This window comes from Ranitomeya imitator, chromosome 5 (genome assembly GCF_032444005.1).
Source record: "Ranitomeya imitator isolate aRanImi1 chromosome 5, aRanImi1.pri, whole genome shotgun sequence".
NCBI classification, from domain to species: domain Eukaryota; kingdom Metazoa; phylum Chordata; class Amphibia; order Anura; family Dendrobatidae; genus Ranitomeya; species Ranitomeya imitator.
The window spans coordinates 356,534,514-356,553,637 of NC_091286.1; the positions used below are offsets into that span (position 1 = coordinate 356,534,514).

Sequence of the window (19,124 nt, forward strand, 5' to 3'; positions counted from 1 at the left end):
CCGTCTACGAGTGTATTACTATCTGCTTGATATTCCTCTAAGCTTTGCAGCATCCATTCTGGGTTTAATGGACATTAGTAAGCCTGCAAGGAAGATCCGAGGTCAGCTTTTATAAGAAGAGTTCACGTTTTACTTATCTTAGAAAAAAAAGTACGGTATTGTGGAAAAAGGAAGAAAAAACAGAGCAGCAATACAATCTGACAAACAGCCTTGCTCTTGGTCAGCTCTAGGTTTAATTAAAAAAAATCTGATAACAATAAGGTATCTGAGATACCCAATTAATTCATTACTTAATTATTTAAATCATTAATTAAACCCAAAATGATGCAGCATAAAAGCAAAACTATATTACAGATATGAAATCTTGGCTAAACGAGGCCCAAAATGTTCTACTTCAGCTACCGGCGATGAGTAAAAGATAACAATCTACTTGCCATGTTGTGCGGGAGCTCTCACGAGTCACTGCACCATCGCCCCAGCCAAGGAACATGTGGCACAGTGAATTAATCAAACACAAACATACGGACCTGGAAACAAGTTGCACTCATCACAGTTCACTGCCTGATCCCAGAGAAATATATATATTCCGAGGATGACAACACAACCAAAACCCATAAATCACGTCAAAAGTTTAAATAAGTGAATAAAAGGAAGAGAAAAAAACAAAAACGTGAGTCTTGATTCCACTTAAATGAATCCCTATGGAGCACATAAGCTTACAGATACCGTCTGTGCGGTTAGCAGGGGGCGAAGAAGAGCAGAGATTACCGTAAATCATCATTGCTTTGTGCAGGGAGATCCGGTCTAGATAACGCTCTAAGGTTAATATATTCACCAAAAACCGGCCCCAGGCTCTGAATAATGCGAGCGAAATGATTTCACACAAACGACAGAACTTTCAGTGATTGCAAAACAAAGTCACTTTCAAAAAAGTGTCAGAACTAGATAAAGAGCCCGGCTCTAATCTGTAGGACCCGTAGAGATGTCCTTAAGATAACCCCGATTCATTAAGTTGGCCCCTGAACTATGGGGTAAAACTGATTGAAATGTCGCAACATTTTTAAGACAACTCAAAATTGAGCAAAAGTGGTGTAACTTTTAGCATTTTCACACACTGAATGGTTTTGAACACTCGGCAAAGCTAAGGCTGAAGGCGGCATAGCCAAGCCCACCAGAAAGATTCATCATTACTAATGCCACAAAATATACGCCAACCCCTGACTGGAGTAACATTCCTGGCGGAGACGCATGGCACTTGTAAAATGCACCAAATTCATAAAAGGGAACCTGCCACGTGAAAAATTGCTAATAACCTGCAGATATGGGGTTAATCTAAAGGTTAATAGCGTTCTGAACCTGCCAGGTGCCTGCACTTTAAGAATTAACTTCATTCCTCCCAGCAGCATTTGGATTCAGTCACCACTGTGTGTAGAGAGCGGTGGCTGTAACCGCGCCCCCGGTACTGACTGACAGCCAGGTCTAATGCGAAGTCTGCTGTCAGTCAGGGCCGGGGGCGCGGTTACAGCCGCCGCTCTCTACACACAGTGGTGACTGAACTCCTGCCGGCACCGCCCCATGACTGAAGCCTGAGCGCTGTCGGGGTGAATAAGGTTCATTTCCTCCAAGCGGCGGGGCTCAGAGTGCAGGCGCCTGGCAGGTTCACAATGCTCTTTACATGCTGATTAACCCAGGATTATTATTAAAATTAATGGATTTTATTTTAAAATGGCACAAGCTTTGATAATAATAGAAAATGTATATCCATTACGGTTTCAACAAGTAAATGAATAAAGCGATGTGAATACCTGCGCAGCGCAGAATCTGCTCCAGACTCTTCATTGATGAGCTCAGCCTCACTCTGAGCGATCCTCATGGCGAGCTCGCGATCTCTGCGCTCTTGTTCGAAAATAGTTTGTTGCTGGGACTCCTCCTCACGATCTCGGGCCAGCTGCATCTCCACCTCGGCCTGCATGTCAGTTAATAAAACGATTATGATACAATGTTGTAATGTAGCATCAAGAAAAAAAAAAAAAGAAGCATCACTGTGGTGCAGAGTACCGCCATCCCTGTGTAGGCAACCAGTGCACTCTGTGTATGACAACACAATGAACACAATCTGGATCGCTTATGCCCTTGCCAACGCAAGAACAGCACTGCTGTTTTAATCAAGACATAGCCCGCAGCAAAAAGTCACATCTGTATTTCGATCCTCAGACAAAAACGCGGGGTCCTGATAATAAACTATTGTGCGCCAACATTTTTTTTTCAAATACTTTAGTATGCTAAAGAGATAGTATTTGTTCTCATACAAAAAAGTCTACACAGTGAAGTGAAGTTATTGCTACTTGCCTGTAGAGAACCAGAAACTTTGATAAAAAATAATGGATGAGTAAAGTAGTATAAAAACAGTGCCACACCTTTCCACAGGATGTGTGCGGTACTGCATCTCATCCATAAGTCAAATGGAGAAGAACCACAATACGAAACATATCCCAGGAACAAGTGGTTTGCCATGTAAGAAAGCAGTCTTATTTTGTGCATTCTAATAAGGTAAAGGTCTCTTGACAATTAAAGGGAATCCATCAGCAGGTTTTTGCTACCTCACCTGAGAGCAGCATGATTTAGGAAAAAAGATCCTGTATCCAACGATGTATCACTTTGATTACTGGGTGCAGCCGTTATAATACAATCAGAGTTCTTAGATTTAGTATGAAGCAAAGCTGAGAAAGCTAACCCCGCCCACACCAGGCTCTCCATATACAATGCCCATAGACTGTGAGGTGTTTATGACAGCAGGGGCGTGGTCGGACAAGTGCTCATGCACCAGCTAGTCAGGGCAATGATAATGTCCTGGTGATAAAACCTTCGCTGTAAGTAAAATAAGAGCACACAGCTTGCTAAGTGACACATTGTTGAATTCAGTGCTTGAACCCCTACCTCATGTAATCCTCTGATTACATAGCAAAACCCTGCTGACAGATTCCCTTTAAAGGGGCATTCCCATCTAGTGATTTTTTTTCTGGACATATCATACATGTCTAAAATAAGAACGTACACAGATTTTTAACTAGATTTTTGAAGAACATTTTTTTCCAAGTATCGGCAACTGAAGAATCTAAACAGAACCTAAGCATCACGCACAGTCTACTGGGTTGAAAATCTTTTTTTTTTAAGACCTCAACTGGAATTCCACTTTAAATTTAGCCTTGCAGGATGGATTGCTAAAATGGATGATGTGTTGTGAGCGTAAATAAGAAAAAAAAAAGCGTCAGGTCTGCAATTTAGCCTTCAATATCTGTAATAGAATCCTTAAGATAATAATCAGATATATTCACTTGGAATGGTAACAGAATGCAAACTCAAACTGGGAAGGATATTCCTCCTTTCATAGACAGTTTAAAGGAACAATGAGCCGTGAAACCACCTAAACAACGGCGCATCATTTCATTGTACACGTTTCTGATTAATGTAACCCATCGTCCTTCTCAAATACCTAACATTGTAACAATTCACAACTGATAATTCCAAGACGTTGTATACCTAATGAACCCCTGTCAATGATGGAAGAAGGTAAATAAGAGAAGGCAACCACCAACGCACGACTGATGAATTCCTCCATGTTAGAGTACACAGAGCATTAAATCAGGGTGGTGCTGCTGAATGACAATGCCTGACTTCAGCGGACCGTCCTACCACATCCCCAGAATCCCATCAGTCTATGATGGATATTATACACTCAATAGAGAAAAGAGATGTACTCCACTCCAAGGGAGTCCAGAATTATCGTAGACCTTTACTCTACACTTAAAAAATACATTATTAATATAAAAATGGAGAAAATTGATATAAATTCAATTCGCCAACATGTTAGTTTGAGTTCCCCTCCAGCCCTACCCTGAAAATACCCACCTTTCAGCAAGGCATACATACACCCCTTGCCTTTACAACTCATGACATGACAGAATTTATTTCCCCAAATAATGTAGAAATACTTAAAGGGAACCTGTAATGTCACCGAATGCTAATAACCTGTAGATATGGGGTTAATCTGCCAGTTAATAGTGTTCTAAGGCCAATCTAGTTGCCAGTGGAAATTAACTTTATTTCTTCTGGCAGCCTCAGGATTTCAGTCATAGAGAAGTGGCTTCAGTCACTGCTCGGTACACAGTGAGTGGTGGCTGTAACCATGCCCCGGCACTGACTGACAGCCAGCTCTGTACTGATGCACTGCTGAGCCAGCTGTGAGAGTCAGTACCGGGGCATGTACTGAGTGGTGACTGGAGCCGCACCTCTATGACTGAAATCCTGAGGCTGCCTGGAGGAATAAATTTAATTTCCATCCAAGTAGCTGAGCTGGCCATCCCACCTTATCTAACAGTATTAGCGTAACTAACAGGCTGTAAGTCGACAGGGTGAGCTACACGTATTAGTGTGACTGGCACCTTATACAAGCCTTAGCTGTGTGCCTTCATAATACTAAGCAATCACCCCCCCATGGATGATAGGTGCGTGAGTGCTTGTTCACCACTATTTTCCACCTGTGCGGCCTTCGCCTTATATCACTTGGCCTGTCTTGTAAATTCGGCAGTATATTGGTGTTGTAACCTGATACTGATAAGTATGTCCTCTTTTTCTATGACACATCTGGATATGAGGTCTTTTTCAGTGAATGAATGTTGAGGCCCACAAGACTGTAAGAACGCTCAATGCAGGTTTCGAACATTCAGACATTGGCTATAATATCAACTAATCCATGCGTGTCTGGCACATGAGTGCAACACTAAGCAGCCACCCTACTAAAGACGGACATGGTCGCGTCTATTCATCAGTATTCTGCACAGGTGCCTTCAGCCTCATAAAGCGTTGTGGCTAGATGTTGTTTTTAAGCTTGTCCTTATATCAGTGAGTTTAGTCTTTTTAGATGATAAAACATGATTGAAAATGAAAGGCACAGAATGGTTGTACACATTTCGAGGTCTACCAAACCAACCAACAATATCATATGTACATTAACAGCCTGATCTAGGGGTGCAAGTTTATGACTAAGATGGCCGTTGGCCCGAATAGAGGTTCCACCAATGGCTATGGCCTGGAGAAACTGTATAAAGGGGTTGTCTGGACATGGCTACAAGTTTTTATGTGACTGCAGACCTGTGAATCCTCACTTCGAGTGACCTGAGTGAGTTGAGGATTCTATGTTGACAGGAGTGGCCAGTCATATGACTACAAGTATGTAATTTTAATAATTCCGGCCACATTCCAACTAGACATGTCCGGCTTCGCTCAATACACTTGTATTGTATGAGGCTGTGCATGTCTTGTCGGCAGGTGACCGCATGTACGAAGATAACATAATTGGGGTAACACGCCTGCCACTGTCACCTCACAGTGTGTAGTGCTCGCGATGTGAGGAGTCACAAGTCTGCAGTCACAGAGACGTGTAGCCAAGGCCGGATAACCCTTTGAAGCAGTAATTACTGATCAGTGAGGTGATCATGGCAGGAGGTAATCAAGCCAACAATGAGAAAGCAATTCATGCCTGAAAGTCCGTCATGATCATTTCTTACAGGTTTAGGGAAAATGGTAAGAAATAATTTGCTTTCCAACAGAGGATCCCTGACCTATATAGAAATTAGAGAGCAATGAGTCAAGACGGAGTCGTGATAGCCGAAGCTGGAAAGATTCCGTCAGCCACACTGCTCCTGACATCTGCAACGTAGTTACAGTAAATGTGAATATAATATCAGAGAACAGAAGGATGAAAAGAAAGGTGAAGGAGATAAATCGGAAAACTTCGACAACATCTCCGCTCCGGCTCTGTTGTCAGGCAGAAATATGAAAGCTTTAAACAGCCACAATGAGGACCACCCCAAGGGAACACAGCATACATCGTCCAAGTAAATTGAGGGGGGGGGGGAAATTGAAGTCAGAATTTTTGGAATACGGAATTTCAGAAGATTGGTAATCAGGCAAACATTTTTTTTTCTACAGATTGCTTAAATTTAATAATAATGTGAGCAGTGACATAGTAGATCAGCAGTGTCTTGAAAGGGGGATTAGAAAGATCCAATTTTGCTGGTTGATTTAAGAAACCGAATGGCTCCATTATATCTTTAATTTGCATACTATAGAGCAAAGGATGGAGCCCAGACTCAAAAACTACAGAATTATTTGAGGCACAATGAAATAAATAACTTATTGATCAAAATCCTCTCTCTTACTAAAGCACAATAACGCGACCGTCTTTGGAGCGTGTCTGGAGGAGGAATAGTAGTATGTGGGCTGGAGTGGGTCATACATGTGATCCACCATATGACACAGCTGTCACTATAGGCCATGGGACACAACATGAATAAGAGGGTGAAGCGAAGCACGAAACAGGACCAACGTGAAACAAATGGTGGGAGACAAACTCGAATTCACTCGGAATGAAGATAACTTATCTTGTATGATAATGGACATAACTCAAGATCCAAGCATTACATCATGGCATGGTGAAATGTGGCAACATAGTAGGGCCATCTTTAATAAAGTTATTATAGAAAACCTTTGAGTTTGTGACCTACTGTATATAACAAAGTACCAGATGAAACAATGTTTCAATATCTGTTAGAAAACAATGCATTAATTTAAGGGCATGGAAATGGATAAAAAGTAGTGATGAGCGTATATACTCGTTACTCGAGATTTCCTGAGCACGCTCGGGGGTCCTTCAGGTATTTTCTAGTGCTCGGAGATTTAGTTTTCATCGCCGCAGCTGAATGATTTACATTTGTTAGCAAGCATAAGTACATGTGGGGGTTGCCTGGTTGCTAGGGAATCCCCACATGTACTTATGCTGGCTAACAGATGTAAATCATTCAGCTGTGGCGCTGAAAACTAAATCTCCGAGCACTAAAAAATACTCGGAGGACCCCCGAGCGTACTCGAGAAATCTCAAGTACAGAGTATAGTTGCTCATCACTAATAAAAATTCAAGATTTGTGGGAAAAAACATAGGATAGAATAGTTTAGACATTCGCATGTGACTGACTACAGTGGTTCAGAAAGGGAGAATATGAATGTCCAATTCAATCAGTGTAAAGCCATTTTTAGGCACATCAGACACAGATAGAGTAAGACATGTGATATGGCCATAGCCCTTCAGTGCAGGTAAAATCCAGAGAACTAATGGCAGAGAGGTAAATGGAAGAAGCAGAGGGAAAGAATAATTTGAGCAAAGTAAAAAGAGAAGAAGAGAAGAAAGATGGATAGTGGAACTCAGCATAATTATGGAGAAAATCAGCGCTGAATTCAGGCCATTTCTGATTGTAACTAATTATCGCTTCTGCAAGTCGCAACTTGGGATGACAAGTGGGAACAATAACTAAGCAATAATAACTAAAAACAGGAGAGGTTGTTTTAATAATGATGATGATGGGGAAAAGTGCAATAGGATGAGTATCCATCAAAGGTTAGACAACAGTTACCAAACATGACTGATGGGAGAGTAGTAATAAGGCTCTACTAAATGAGAACCGTTTTTCTACAAACCTGGATTCTCCTCTCTTCCTCTTCCCTCTTTTTACGGTCTTCTTCATCTTGTTTCCTTTTTGCTTCAATCTCAGCTTTTCTACAAATAACATATAGACAGAATAATAAGTAATGGCATAAAGATTAGCAGCATAATATATATATACATATATATATATATATATATATATATATAGCGTATTCTATAAAAGTTGGGGCGAAACGACTGGGCCCATGAGGGACGGGGGCCCGCCACTGCCAATTTTACCTTAATGTGCATCCTCGGATGTACATTCGGGTGAAATATATTACAGCGCAGAGACTCACCGGCTCCTTGTGCTGCAATATATGCCACCAGCCAGTAATAGGCCAGTAGCTGACATCAGCTTGCGAGTGGTGCTCAGTGCATGGCAGTGACAACATGCGCCACCTGTACTGGCACGCCGAGGTCAGCTGCTGGCTTCTGGGCTGGTTACAGAAGAGGACGCGTCTCGTGGGAGCGGAGGAAGGCCAGTAGAATTATTTGCTCTTTATAAAAAGTGCTGGAAAAGGACTTAAATAGCCCAGGATGAGGGGCTTTATACCAGGATGAGGGCATTGTACCAGGATGGGGGGCATTATACCAGAAGGGGGGCATTATAACAGAAAGGGGGACATTATAACAGGATGGGGACATTATAGCAAGATGGGGAACATTATAGAAGGATGGTGGAAAATGTTATAGTTTGAGGCTCAGGATAGGGGAGATTATTACAAGAAGGAGCCAGGATGGGGAACATTATAACATGATGGGCGAACACAGGTATCTTTATAGGGTATATGAAAAAGAAGAAAAAGAGGTATGTATAAAATAGTGATCACTTCAAAACATTTTTACTTTATTTAAACATTATCTATTTATATCTTTATAGGATCTACTTATGCCAATGTATAGAATTACAACTTTCTAAACAATATTCTGAATAAGGAACAACTCACAGTCTCCTCTCATTTTCCTCTTTTCTTCGTAGTTCTTCTTCTGCCTCACGTCTTTTCCTTTCCCGCTCCATCTCCTCCTGAATTCGGCGCAAGCGTTCTGCTTCCTCCTCCTGCTTCTTCTTCTTCTGTAAGGCTTCAAGGAGCTGGCCTGAGCTCTTCACAAGAGCATCATAATCTCTTTCAATTTGGTCTCGGGTCATTATGTTGTTCTAAGAAGTAATAAAAGGAAAAGAAAGACCAAAAAAAAGTCAGACAATAAAGATCTATAACTTTAATATTAGTTTTAAGTACATTAATTGATAGAAACCTTATTACTACAGCAGGACCACATCTATAATAGTTGGGTTAATGTACGATTAAAGATGACTTCATAATTACAATCTGTCATCACTTAGGCAACGCGTCAAATATTAAAGGGTCATTCCCAAGATCCTCTAAGGATAGGGAATAAGTTCCCTAATGCTAGGGCAATGGCTGGAACCCCTAGCGATCTTGAAAGCAGAGCTCTGGAATCTGAGAACCAGGGTCCACAGAGTCCTATCTTTTATAAAGCGTTTGTTGTCTATGGGGAAATAGCAAACCACTTTGCTCAACTCTCATAGACGTAGAATGGTGTGGATATCTGGCAGCCACACTTTTGCTACATTCAAAATGGAGGTCTGTAGAGCATGGGTACTGAATTCCAGAGTCCCATTCTTGGATTCGCTGGGGGTTCCAATGGTTAAACCCCCTAGTGATCAGTCAGTTATCACCTACCTGATAATACAATTTTAGATTTAATATTTCAGATAACCCAGAGAGTTATCCAAGTTCCGTATTGTGAGAGTCAAGCTCAAGCACAAGGCACTGTCCACTTTTTCGCTCAACTCTTTGTCCCAAATTCAGATTTGAAAATTTATAGCATTATATAGTATCTAAGAAGTCTCTCTAAAGATATGACTAACATCAAAAAAATTAAAAATAGGTTAAATGGGTTGTCTAGGACTGTGATAGTTATGATTTACCTTTAGGATAAGTCAGCAATGTCACAGGGGTGGGGTCAACACCCAGCACCACCACCAATAAAGATGTTATCAGCTCCGGTGACTGTTGGATGTCAAATGTGGACCTGAGACCTGCACAGCTCCGTACACTGTGTAGTGGCCCTTCCTGAAAACTGTGGCTCGGCTCCTATTGACGTGCACAGGCACCCCATATAGGAAGCCATTCTGTTTCGACTTCCTGTAGGGCTCAGCTCCAGTTGCACCCGAATGTGGGTAAGTGTGTGGGGTCTCACACTCTCTCAGGTCTGACATTAAAATTCTGCCCAAAGATAGGTCATCAATATCTCAGTCCAGGAAATACTTTTATCAGTTAATAAAATACCAATGCGAAGAAAATAAAACAAGGACATGATTATCACTGGAGGAGTAATAAACCTGCTGAAATGTAATGCTCTTCATGAATTCTGAATAACCCAGCCCCACCACGGATCAGAAGCTTTCTGTGTACACTGTGCATAGGCAGAAAGCTGCCAATTAGTGGTGCAGAGCTCAGGTTTCCAAGAACTGGTAGATCTGCAGCAGATAAAGCAGTGATTTTACCAAAACTACAGCAGGCAGCCCAGTAAGTGATGTATCAATGATCTCGGGGTCCCTGCCACTATACTATGCTGCTCTCAGAGGGGGTAGCAAAAACCTGGTGACCGAATCCTTTTATCCTTTTACAGCCATATTGAAATCAATGGTTGCAGCAGCCATCAGTATGAGGCATCATTTATATTCTTCAGTATGAAGGTTGTTTGCCTATAACTAAATGAAAACCCAAATCAAATGAACGCCACAAATCTTGGCCGTGCAAACGACTGACATTAGTATGAAGACGCATTGCAGAGAATTCCTACGATGCAGCCATATTGTGGAGCAGGAAGAGTCGCTTCAGACTTGAGCATGCAGTAACCTTGGAAATTAAAACTGCTCAATACAGACACAATATTTCCCACTAAGAGACGGAGATCTTTGACATTTCATCACTAAGAATTGTGACCTTCCGTGGGCTGCAAACTCCTTCCTACCAGTGATATCGATCAGAGTCTTACTTTGGGGGCAAAATACAGAATGATATTACTGGCAATTATCTCCTGGGTTTGTGAAAGTCTGGTGGAACAACGTCATGAACCGTGATATTCTGCACATAAAAATTAATGATCCATTTATTTCTTTATGCTGTTTATGTTGAGTGTATAGGCAGGAAAAGTTCCCAGAATATGAGTCACACAGAGGCTGTGACGGATGACATGTAATGGCATACAAATGGCCGCCTCGGAGAGGACGAGGGCTTGAACTCTAGTGCCACCTACTGGAAGTAGCAATCCTAAAAGTCAATATAGACCCTTTAACGAGCTTTGGCCTCTGATGTGGCCAAATCAAATCTCTTGCTTTGCACTGAGGAGAGGCAACAACCAGAAACACATGACTGGAAATTGAGATTCTGGTTTGGCATTTATCCAAAATCATATGGCAAAGATTGTTAAAGGGTTGATACTGACTTTTAGATTACTAATTTCAATAGACGGCACTATAGTTCAAGTGCTTTTCCTCTCTGAAGAGACAATTTGCATATTTAATTTCACAAAGCAGCATTGCATGGCCTATAAGTCTCCTTACCATGTCAAGCATGTAACTTTACATAATATAAGGGTATCCATCCATTTTAGAAAAGCACATATCGTGCATACATTTTGTTTAATCGAATTCTCAGGATGCCATAGTATCCACATATACGTATACTCAGTGGTTAGCACTGCAGCTTTGCAGCGCTGGGGTCCTGGGTTCAAATCCCACCAAGTACAGCATCTGTAAGGAGTTTGTATGTTCTCTCCGTGTTTGCATAGGTTTCCTCCGGGTTCTCCGGTTTCCCTCCACACACCAAAGACATACTGACAGGGAATCTAGATTATGAGCCCCATCGGGGACAGCGATAATAATGTCTGTAAAGCGCTGTGGAATTAATGGGACTATACAAGCAAGTAAAATAGGTAAATATATACTCAATCTAAAAAAAAGGATCCCCTGTAGATGGCCACACATCTGCCAATAAACGGAGATTATAGCCACTCATTTCAAACAAATAGGTGCCCCAAGTCATCCAGTGCGGCAGTCGCGGTTGCCAATGGCTTTCTTCAATGACTAATACTGTAAAGTGGGATCAAAGTCGGGATCCTGCTATGATCAGGGCAGTGGAGTCGGTAAAGCCAAACCTCCGACTCCTCAACTTCCATGACATGGACTCTGACTACACCAAAATGGGCTCCGACTCCACAGCCCTGGCTATGATGTCTATGTGGCCTGCATATTTAATAAAATGGTTACACTGATGTGGCACACCATTTAGTAACCCTTTGGAAAAGGTGTAAAAAAATCAAAGTCCCTACATCTTTCCTGCAACCCATCCTGTGACTGCTCTTCCATAAACTCTATACTCTGAACACGCCAGCTATTTTGGCTAGTAGAAACAGAATATAATGCAATTCTCTAATATTAATGCTAGAATCCTCAGATCTAATTTATTCTTACTGATAATTTACATTGTTTAAAAAAATGTATTAATCTTAATGCAAACATTTTATTTTGTTTATAATGCGAACCTGCCTCCTAAATTAAATTATGTTCCCAAGCAGTAATGTACTATAGCCCCCTACCCAAAACTGATCACTGGCGCAAATGATCTAGGAGAAAGGGTCATTTTGTCTTTACTCATACAATAAACCAGAAATATGTGAATCACCGCCATGTATTGCTCTGTAAAGCACAGTAATTACATTATTGGGTGTCAGACGCGGAATCTTCAATGAATGATCAAAGTGCACCTGCGCTGCTAAGGGACCACCTCCAAGAGAAGCCAACACGACAAGCCAGCCAGCGAGCAAGCATGCCAAATGAATTAGCTTCAAAATGTGAAAGGAAGGATGGAGCTGCTCACTTCAGTCTGCTGAACAGAAAATGTTCCAAAGCCTTATGCCTTCAAAAGGTTTACTGGAAAAAATACGGAAAAAAGACTAAAGCAAAATATAATTACTATAACGTAAATTAAGGATGTACTAAATATAGTGGTCTAACAATAAGAAGCTCGAAGTGTACTGGCAAGTGAGATGCTAGGACTTGTCCCCCCCGAGAATAAGAAATATTCCACAATGCATTCAAGCAGCACCACACTGGAGACAGGAAGGCGGCAGAGCACTGGTATGGGAAAAATGGTAGTAAGTATCAGTGAAGTGGTCCAATTTTGTCACATCTGTCATGTGTGCATATGAGAGCCATCAATGTTTTTCATAGATCGCACTCTTATCTATAATTGTGAATTGGGCCATTTACATGGTTCTGGGCAAAACTGCAAAGTAATATACGATTTTGATCAAAATGCCAGATAAAAATTGGCAATGCAAATCTAAGGTCTGTGGAAAAAAAAATGGACGGCACCTGGATGCCAGCTGACAGCTGGTCATTTTTTTACTGACTACAAGAGGAAAACTTTTTTTTTTAATTTTTAGAGTAAAAAAGATCAAATGCGTACCAAACACTTATGAAAAAACTGACACTGTCCAAACTTTGATGAGACTCTGACAAAGAAAAAAAAGAAAAAGAACACTGAAGAAACTTGGACTGATTGTCTCGCACAAGAAAATCACCGACGTCTAAATGAGCCCTATTGGTTAAATTTCTCTTGTGGAGACTCGCGTCACCTCAAGAGAAATAGGGATTTTTGTGTTACTCGCCGTAAATTTCTTTTCTCCGAGACGCTCATTGGGGGACACAGGACTGTGGGGTGTATGCTACTGCCGCCAGGAGGCTGACACTAAGTAAACATAAAAAAAGGTTTAGCTCCTCCTCCGTCGTATACACCCTGACACGGGCCGAAGGCAAACCCAGTTTGGTGCAAAAAAGCAGTAGAACAAATATAACAGTCAGCATTAATACAGAAACAACATGTCTAGAAAACGACCCCACCGACTGATAAAGTCAAATAACAAAAAAGAGCCATCTGGTTAATAGGGAGGGAGCTGTGTCCCCCAATGAGTGTCTCGGAGAAAAGGATTTTACAGTAAGTAACACAAAAATCCCTATTTCTCCTTCGCCTCATTGGGGGACACAGGACTGTGGGATGTCCTAAAGCAGTCCCTGGGTGGGAAATTGACAAACCGGAGTAATATCCAGGCATCTGCCGCCTATAGGTACGCTACCGCTGCCTGAAGAATACTTCTACCCAGGCTTGCATCTGCAGAAGTCTGAGTATGGACATTATAGTGTTTGGAAAAGGTATGCAAACTGGACCAGGTTGCTGCCTTGCAAACCTGTTCTGCCGAAGCCTGGTGCCGAAGCACCCAGGAAGCCCCTACTGCTCGAGTGGAGTGAGCTCTGATTCCGGCCGGAACGATCATGCCCTTGATGCTGTAGACCTCCTGAATAGCTGATCGTATCCACCTTGCTATGGTGCATCTTGAAGCAGCGAGCCCCTTCCCGTGACCCTCCGTCTGCTGAAAAGGTGCCGTCCAAGAAATGTACCTCCTAAGTGCTCTCACTACGTCTAGCGTATGGAGAGCTTTTTCCACACGGTGCGTTGGCGCCGGGCAAAAAGAAGGTAAGACAATGTCCTCGTTAACGTGGAATGAGGAAACCACCTTTGGCAAAAATTAGAGTGCTGGCCTGAGCACCACTTTATCCTGATGGAACTGTAGAAACAGAGTCCGGCAGGAAAGAGCCGACAGCTCTGATACCCGCCTAATGGAAGTTATGGCCACCAAGAACACGACTTTTCAGGAAAGATAGGTCAAAGAGACATCCTGAAGAGGCTCAAAAGGAGCTTCCTGCAAGGCACTTAAGACCAAGTTAAGGTCCCAAGAATCCAGGGGGGCCCTGTAAGGCGGTACCATGTGAGTGACTCCCTGTAGAAAAGTTTTAACCTGTAAATTGACGGCGATCCTGCGCTGAAAAAGAACCGATAAGGATGATATCTGTCTTCTGAGGGTACTTGGTGCAAGCCCCGAATCCAGGCTGGCTTGGAGAAAAGCAAGTATGTTAGGAATGGAGTAACGAAGTTGGGGAAGCCCACGCTTTCTGCACCATGAAAAGAACACCTTCCAGGTGTGATGATAAATACGTGCTGAGACGGATTTGCGGGAGCTAATCATGGTAGCGGCAACCTTTTGTGAGAACCCGGCCTGCGTCAGAATCCAAGATTCAATGGCCAGGGCGTTAAACACAGGACCCCTGAGTTTTGGTGGTAGATCGGGCCCTGAGACAGTAGGTCTAGGCGCTCTGGAAGTCGCCAAGGAACCTCAGTGAGCAGCTGCACTAGGTCTGTGTACCATGAACCAACAAGGCCAATCTGGAGCAACCAGGATTGTTGGAACTCCCTCTGTCTTGATCTTCCTGACTACCCTTGGGAGCAGTGCAAGAGGGGGAAACAGGTATGAGAGACAAAACTGGTTCCAAGGTAGAACTAACGCGTCCACGGCGATTGCCTGTGGGTCTCGATACTGGGCGACAAACTTGGGTATCTTGGCATTCATTCCGGAAGCCATCAGGTTCACGTCCGGGGTTCCCCAGCGATGACATATTTGCTGAAACACCTCGGGATGGAGAGACCACTCCCCGGTTGCAAGGCCCTGACAACTGAGAAAATCCGCAGCCCAGTCTTCCTCACCCGGAATGTGGATGGCCGACATCACAGAGTGGTTCTTTTCGGCCCAGTCGAGGACCTGTTTTACCTCGTGCATGGCCGCCCTGCTGCAGGTACCACCTTGATGATTTATGTAGGCCACCGCTGTGGCATGGTCCGATAGAATCCGGACAGGGCGGCCTGCTAGAAGAAGATGAAAATGTTGTAGTGCCAGCCGAATCGCCTGCATCTCCAATAGATTGATCGGGAGCGTGGACTCCCGCGAGGATCAGCGTCCCTGGGCTGTGTGGTGGCAAAACACTGCTCCCCAACCGAGAAGACTGGCATCTGTCGTGACTACTAGCCAATGGGCTGGGGGAAAAGGTTTTCCTTGTCATAGAGAAGGGCTCGTTGACCACCATGCAAGAGCCTGTCTGACCTGGAGAGACAGACTGCACATGAGGTTGAGAGAATACGGATTCTTGTCCCATGCTGCCAACAGTGCATGTTGGAGAGGACGGAGATGGAATTGCGCAAAAGGTACTGCCTCTATTGCCGCCACCATCCTTCCTAAAACCCGGGATTGTATGGTAGGTCGGCCGGCGAAGGATCCTCACCTCTTTGCAGAGGGTCAGGACCTTGTCCCGAGGTAGGATTGTCAACCCTTGTGAGGTATTGAAGATCATCCCTAGAAAAGAGATTTTCTGAGATGGCACAAGGGATGATTTTTTTAGATTCACCAGCCACCCTAGGTGAGAAAGCGTATACAGGGTAATGCTGACATTTTCCTCGCAGGCTCGAAAATACGGCCCCTTGATAAGGAGATCGTCTAAATATGGCAAAACGGGTATGCCCCGGGAATGCAGGATGGACACCACTGCTGCCATGACCTTTGTAAATACCCTGGGTGCGGTGGCCAGCCCAAAAAGTAAGGCAGTGAACTGAAAATGTAGGCTGCCTACGGCAAAACGTAGAAATTTTTGATGCAAAGGGAATATGGGAATGTGAACACCAGCATCATGAATATCTAATGAGGCTAAGAATTCTCCGTTTTCCATTGCCGCAATGACTGACCAGAGAGATTCCATTCGAAAGTGACGAATGTTGACAAACTTGTTAAAACTTTTTAGGTCCAGAATGGGCCTTACGGATCCGTCTTTCTTGGGAACCATGAACAGGTTGGAAATCTCTCTTCCTTCGGGACTGGAATGATGACCCAGCAGAGCCGAAGGAATTCTACAATTCTGAACAAGGCTTGTACCTGGGATTCTGAAATGGGAAGACAGGAGGGACCGGATACCGCCTCCAGTCATTTGGACGAAAACCTATGGGATCTAGATCCCCTTGACCTTGGTAGCTGGGACCGCATTCTTCCCAACGGTTTGGCCCTGTAGGAGATCTGATGATCTCTGTCCTGATTAGGTCGACCAGGGCCAGCGGGGTTTGACGCTGGGATCCACCTGGGGTTATGAAAGGATTTGAAACGAGCGACGAAAGGGTTGTTTAATCTTTTGCTGTGGAAGAAAATTGCTTTTCCCCCTTGTGGAATCAGAAATGAGCTGATCCAGATTTTCCCCAAATAATTGACCACCTTGATATGGGAGAGTTGTAAGGGATTTTTTCGAGGTAGAATCCGCCTGAACGGGTCAAACTTTCTATGAGCCGATCAGTTGGATCCCTAATAGAGGAACCGTTGGGAAGGGATAACAGTGTGTTGGAGGCCAAACGAGAAACCGGTGGATCTACCAACAGGGATTCTGCCCACTACTTACGCAGCTCAGGGGCGAAAGGGTATCTTGTATTTAGAGCCTTTTGTCCCAATAACCGTCTGTCCGGAAGCTCTCTATGCCGTTGGACTAAGTCCTCAAACTCAGGGTGAGTGGAAAACATCCTATGAGGCTGCTTGATCCTTTTGAACAATACCTTATGACCCGAGGCCAAGGTAGATTCGTCCTCTATACCCAAGGTTTGGTTGACTGCCTCAATTAGGCTGACTCTTGATAACCAGATACCTCAAAATCGAGGGACCCTTCAGAATCGTAGTCCGAACCCTGTTCACTAACCTCCGCTGGTGAGGGTGAACGAGAGGCGGAACTAAAGGATGCAGATGCACCTGATGGCCCGGGAGACGCTGTATGCGTTCGCTTCCCCCGCGTCTGCCTAGTGAGAGTGCGGCCCCTGCAGGTCAGAGGTTCCAGTGAGTTGGAAGACCTCTCCAAGGTAGAAGAACCGCTGTCCCTGGCCCCAGCCGGGGTTTGGAGGGACTCAATAGCCTTGGTTAGGGATGCCACAGATTGCGACAAGGACGTGACCCATTCCGGAGGAGAAAACAGTTTCTGCCTGAGTCGCAAGGGAGGGTTCCTAGCGCGTTCAGAATCGCAGGCCTCACAGAGACGCTTACTCTGGGCATGCAGAAAAGCGTAACGACAGGCTACACATGCGGTATATAAAACCGTGTGAGACTTGGTCCTTCTAGACATGGTCCTGCTGATGCTATAAACAGCGTTTTAGATAGGCTGCAAAAAACAGATATGGCAGCTGTCAGGCTGGGGGGAGTAGCACTTACCCCAGTCCTGTGTTCCCGTCTGTCCTGTGGAACCTGTCACAGGGGGACGCAATCGCACTGTTCCCTTTAAAAGGAGCGCTTCCTTGCTGGGTGCTCCCGCCGGAAATGGTGGCGTTTTCAGTCCACTGGCCTATAGGGATCTGAAGCCGGCCTAATTTTTTTTTTCTCTCGGTGTTGCGGGGGCGGAGTCTGCGGCCGGAAGGGGCAGGGCTTCCACCCACGGCTTAACACGGCAGAAGCCAGGGCCTAGATTTTTCTCTCCCCCAGCCCAAGGAGAGGGAGGCGGGAGGATGACTCACCCGGAAGCGACAGGACTTCCGCCCGCGGCCTAACACGGCAGAAGCCGGGGCCTAGATTTTTCTCTCACCCAATACAGTGGGAGGGAGGCGGGGCCCGCCGGCCGATGATGCGACCGGAAGGGGCAGGACTTTCGACTGCGGCCTGTCGGCAGACGCCTGGCGTAAAAATTTACCCGGACCTGCACGAGGATGAAGAGGCTGGGATCCCTGCGGAGTGGCGCTGCCAACGGCAAAAATAATTAAAAAAAGCAGCGCCCACTTTCCCCTGGATGTTGCTGCTGCAGGAACCCTCCCAGCCCCCCACCACATGATGGAGCTTAAGGTCAGAGGGGGGCTGTTAAAAAGGACGGTGCAGGCACCCCATCTCCATCTTCCCTTCAGGGGATGAGGAGAGGGACCGTCCACCTCCTCTGTATCACCACTGTCTACGCATTGGTGATGCAGTGAAAGCCGCACGGACAGTACATATGCACCTGTACAGCCAAGGGTTTCGTTACCTTAGGGTGGTCAGGGCTGAGTCCGGCAAGGGGTCCCACGTCACAGGAGAGGATACGTGGAGGCGACACTCCACGTACTTGCCCGTTGTTGGTTTGGGGAGATCCGACCCCTTCAAAAGGGACCGTCGCCCCTGTCTCATTTCCATGTGAAGAGAAGGAATATTGAGAGTCTGAAAATCAGATGTGTGCCTCCTTCAGACACTAAGCATAAACTGTTTGCCTTCGGCCCCTGTCAGAGTGTATACGACGGAGGAGGAGCTAAACCTTTTTTATGTTTACGTAGTGTCAGACTCCTGGCGGCAGTAGCATACACCCCACAGTCCTGTGTCCCCCAATGAGGCGAAGGAGAAATTGGCATGGTGCAGTCTGGAGAGATGCGCCGCAGGTCCGTCTCCACGGGCGGACATCTGTGGACACATTGTGGACATGGGATTTCTTAAACTCCAATCTACTATGCTGTAATAATTATAATAATAATTTTATTTATATAGCGCCAACATATTCCGCAGCGCTTTACAAATTATAGAGGGGATTTGTACAGACAATAGACATTACAGCATAACAAAAATCAAAGTTCAAAATAGATAACCAAAGGAGTGAGGGCCCTGCTCGCAATCTTATAATCAGCGTCCATAA

The 19,124-nt window shown here is 44.5% G+C and overlaps 1 protein-coding gene across 6 annotated transcripts in view; it reads right to left on the minus strand.

The window, feature by feature from the left end:
- The window catches only part of MYO6 (myosin VI), a 326,341-nt gene that overhangs the window by 35,552 nt on the left and 271,665 nt on the right, over positions 1 to 19,124 (minus strand). For all 6 annotated transcript variants that reach the window (XM_069726515.1, XM_069726516.1, XM_069726514.1 and 3 more), the window contains exons 26-28: positions 8,491 to 8,699; positions 7,534 to 7,612; positions 1,806 to 1,966 (exon numbers count right to left, since the gene is read on the minus strand). In XM_069726515.1, the coding sequence (XP_069582616.1) occupies positions 1,806 to 1,966; positions 7,534 to 7,612; positions 8,491 to 8,699 (449 nt within the window). The remainder of the gene's footprint in view (positions 1 to 1,805; positions 1,967 to 7,533; positions 7,613 to 8,490; positions 8,700 to 19,124) is intronic.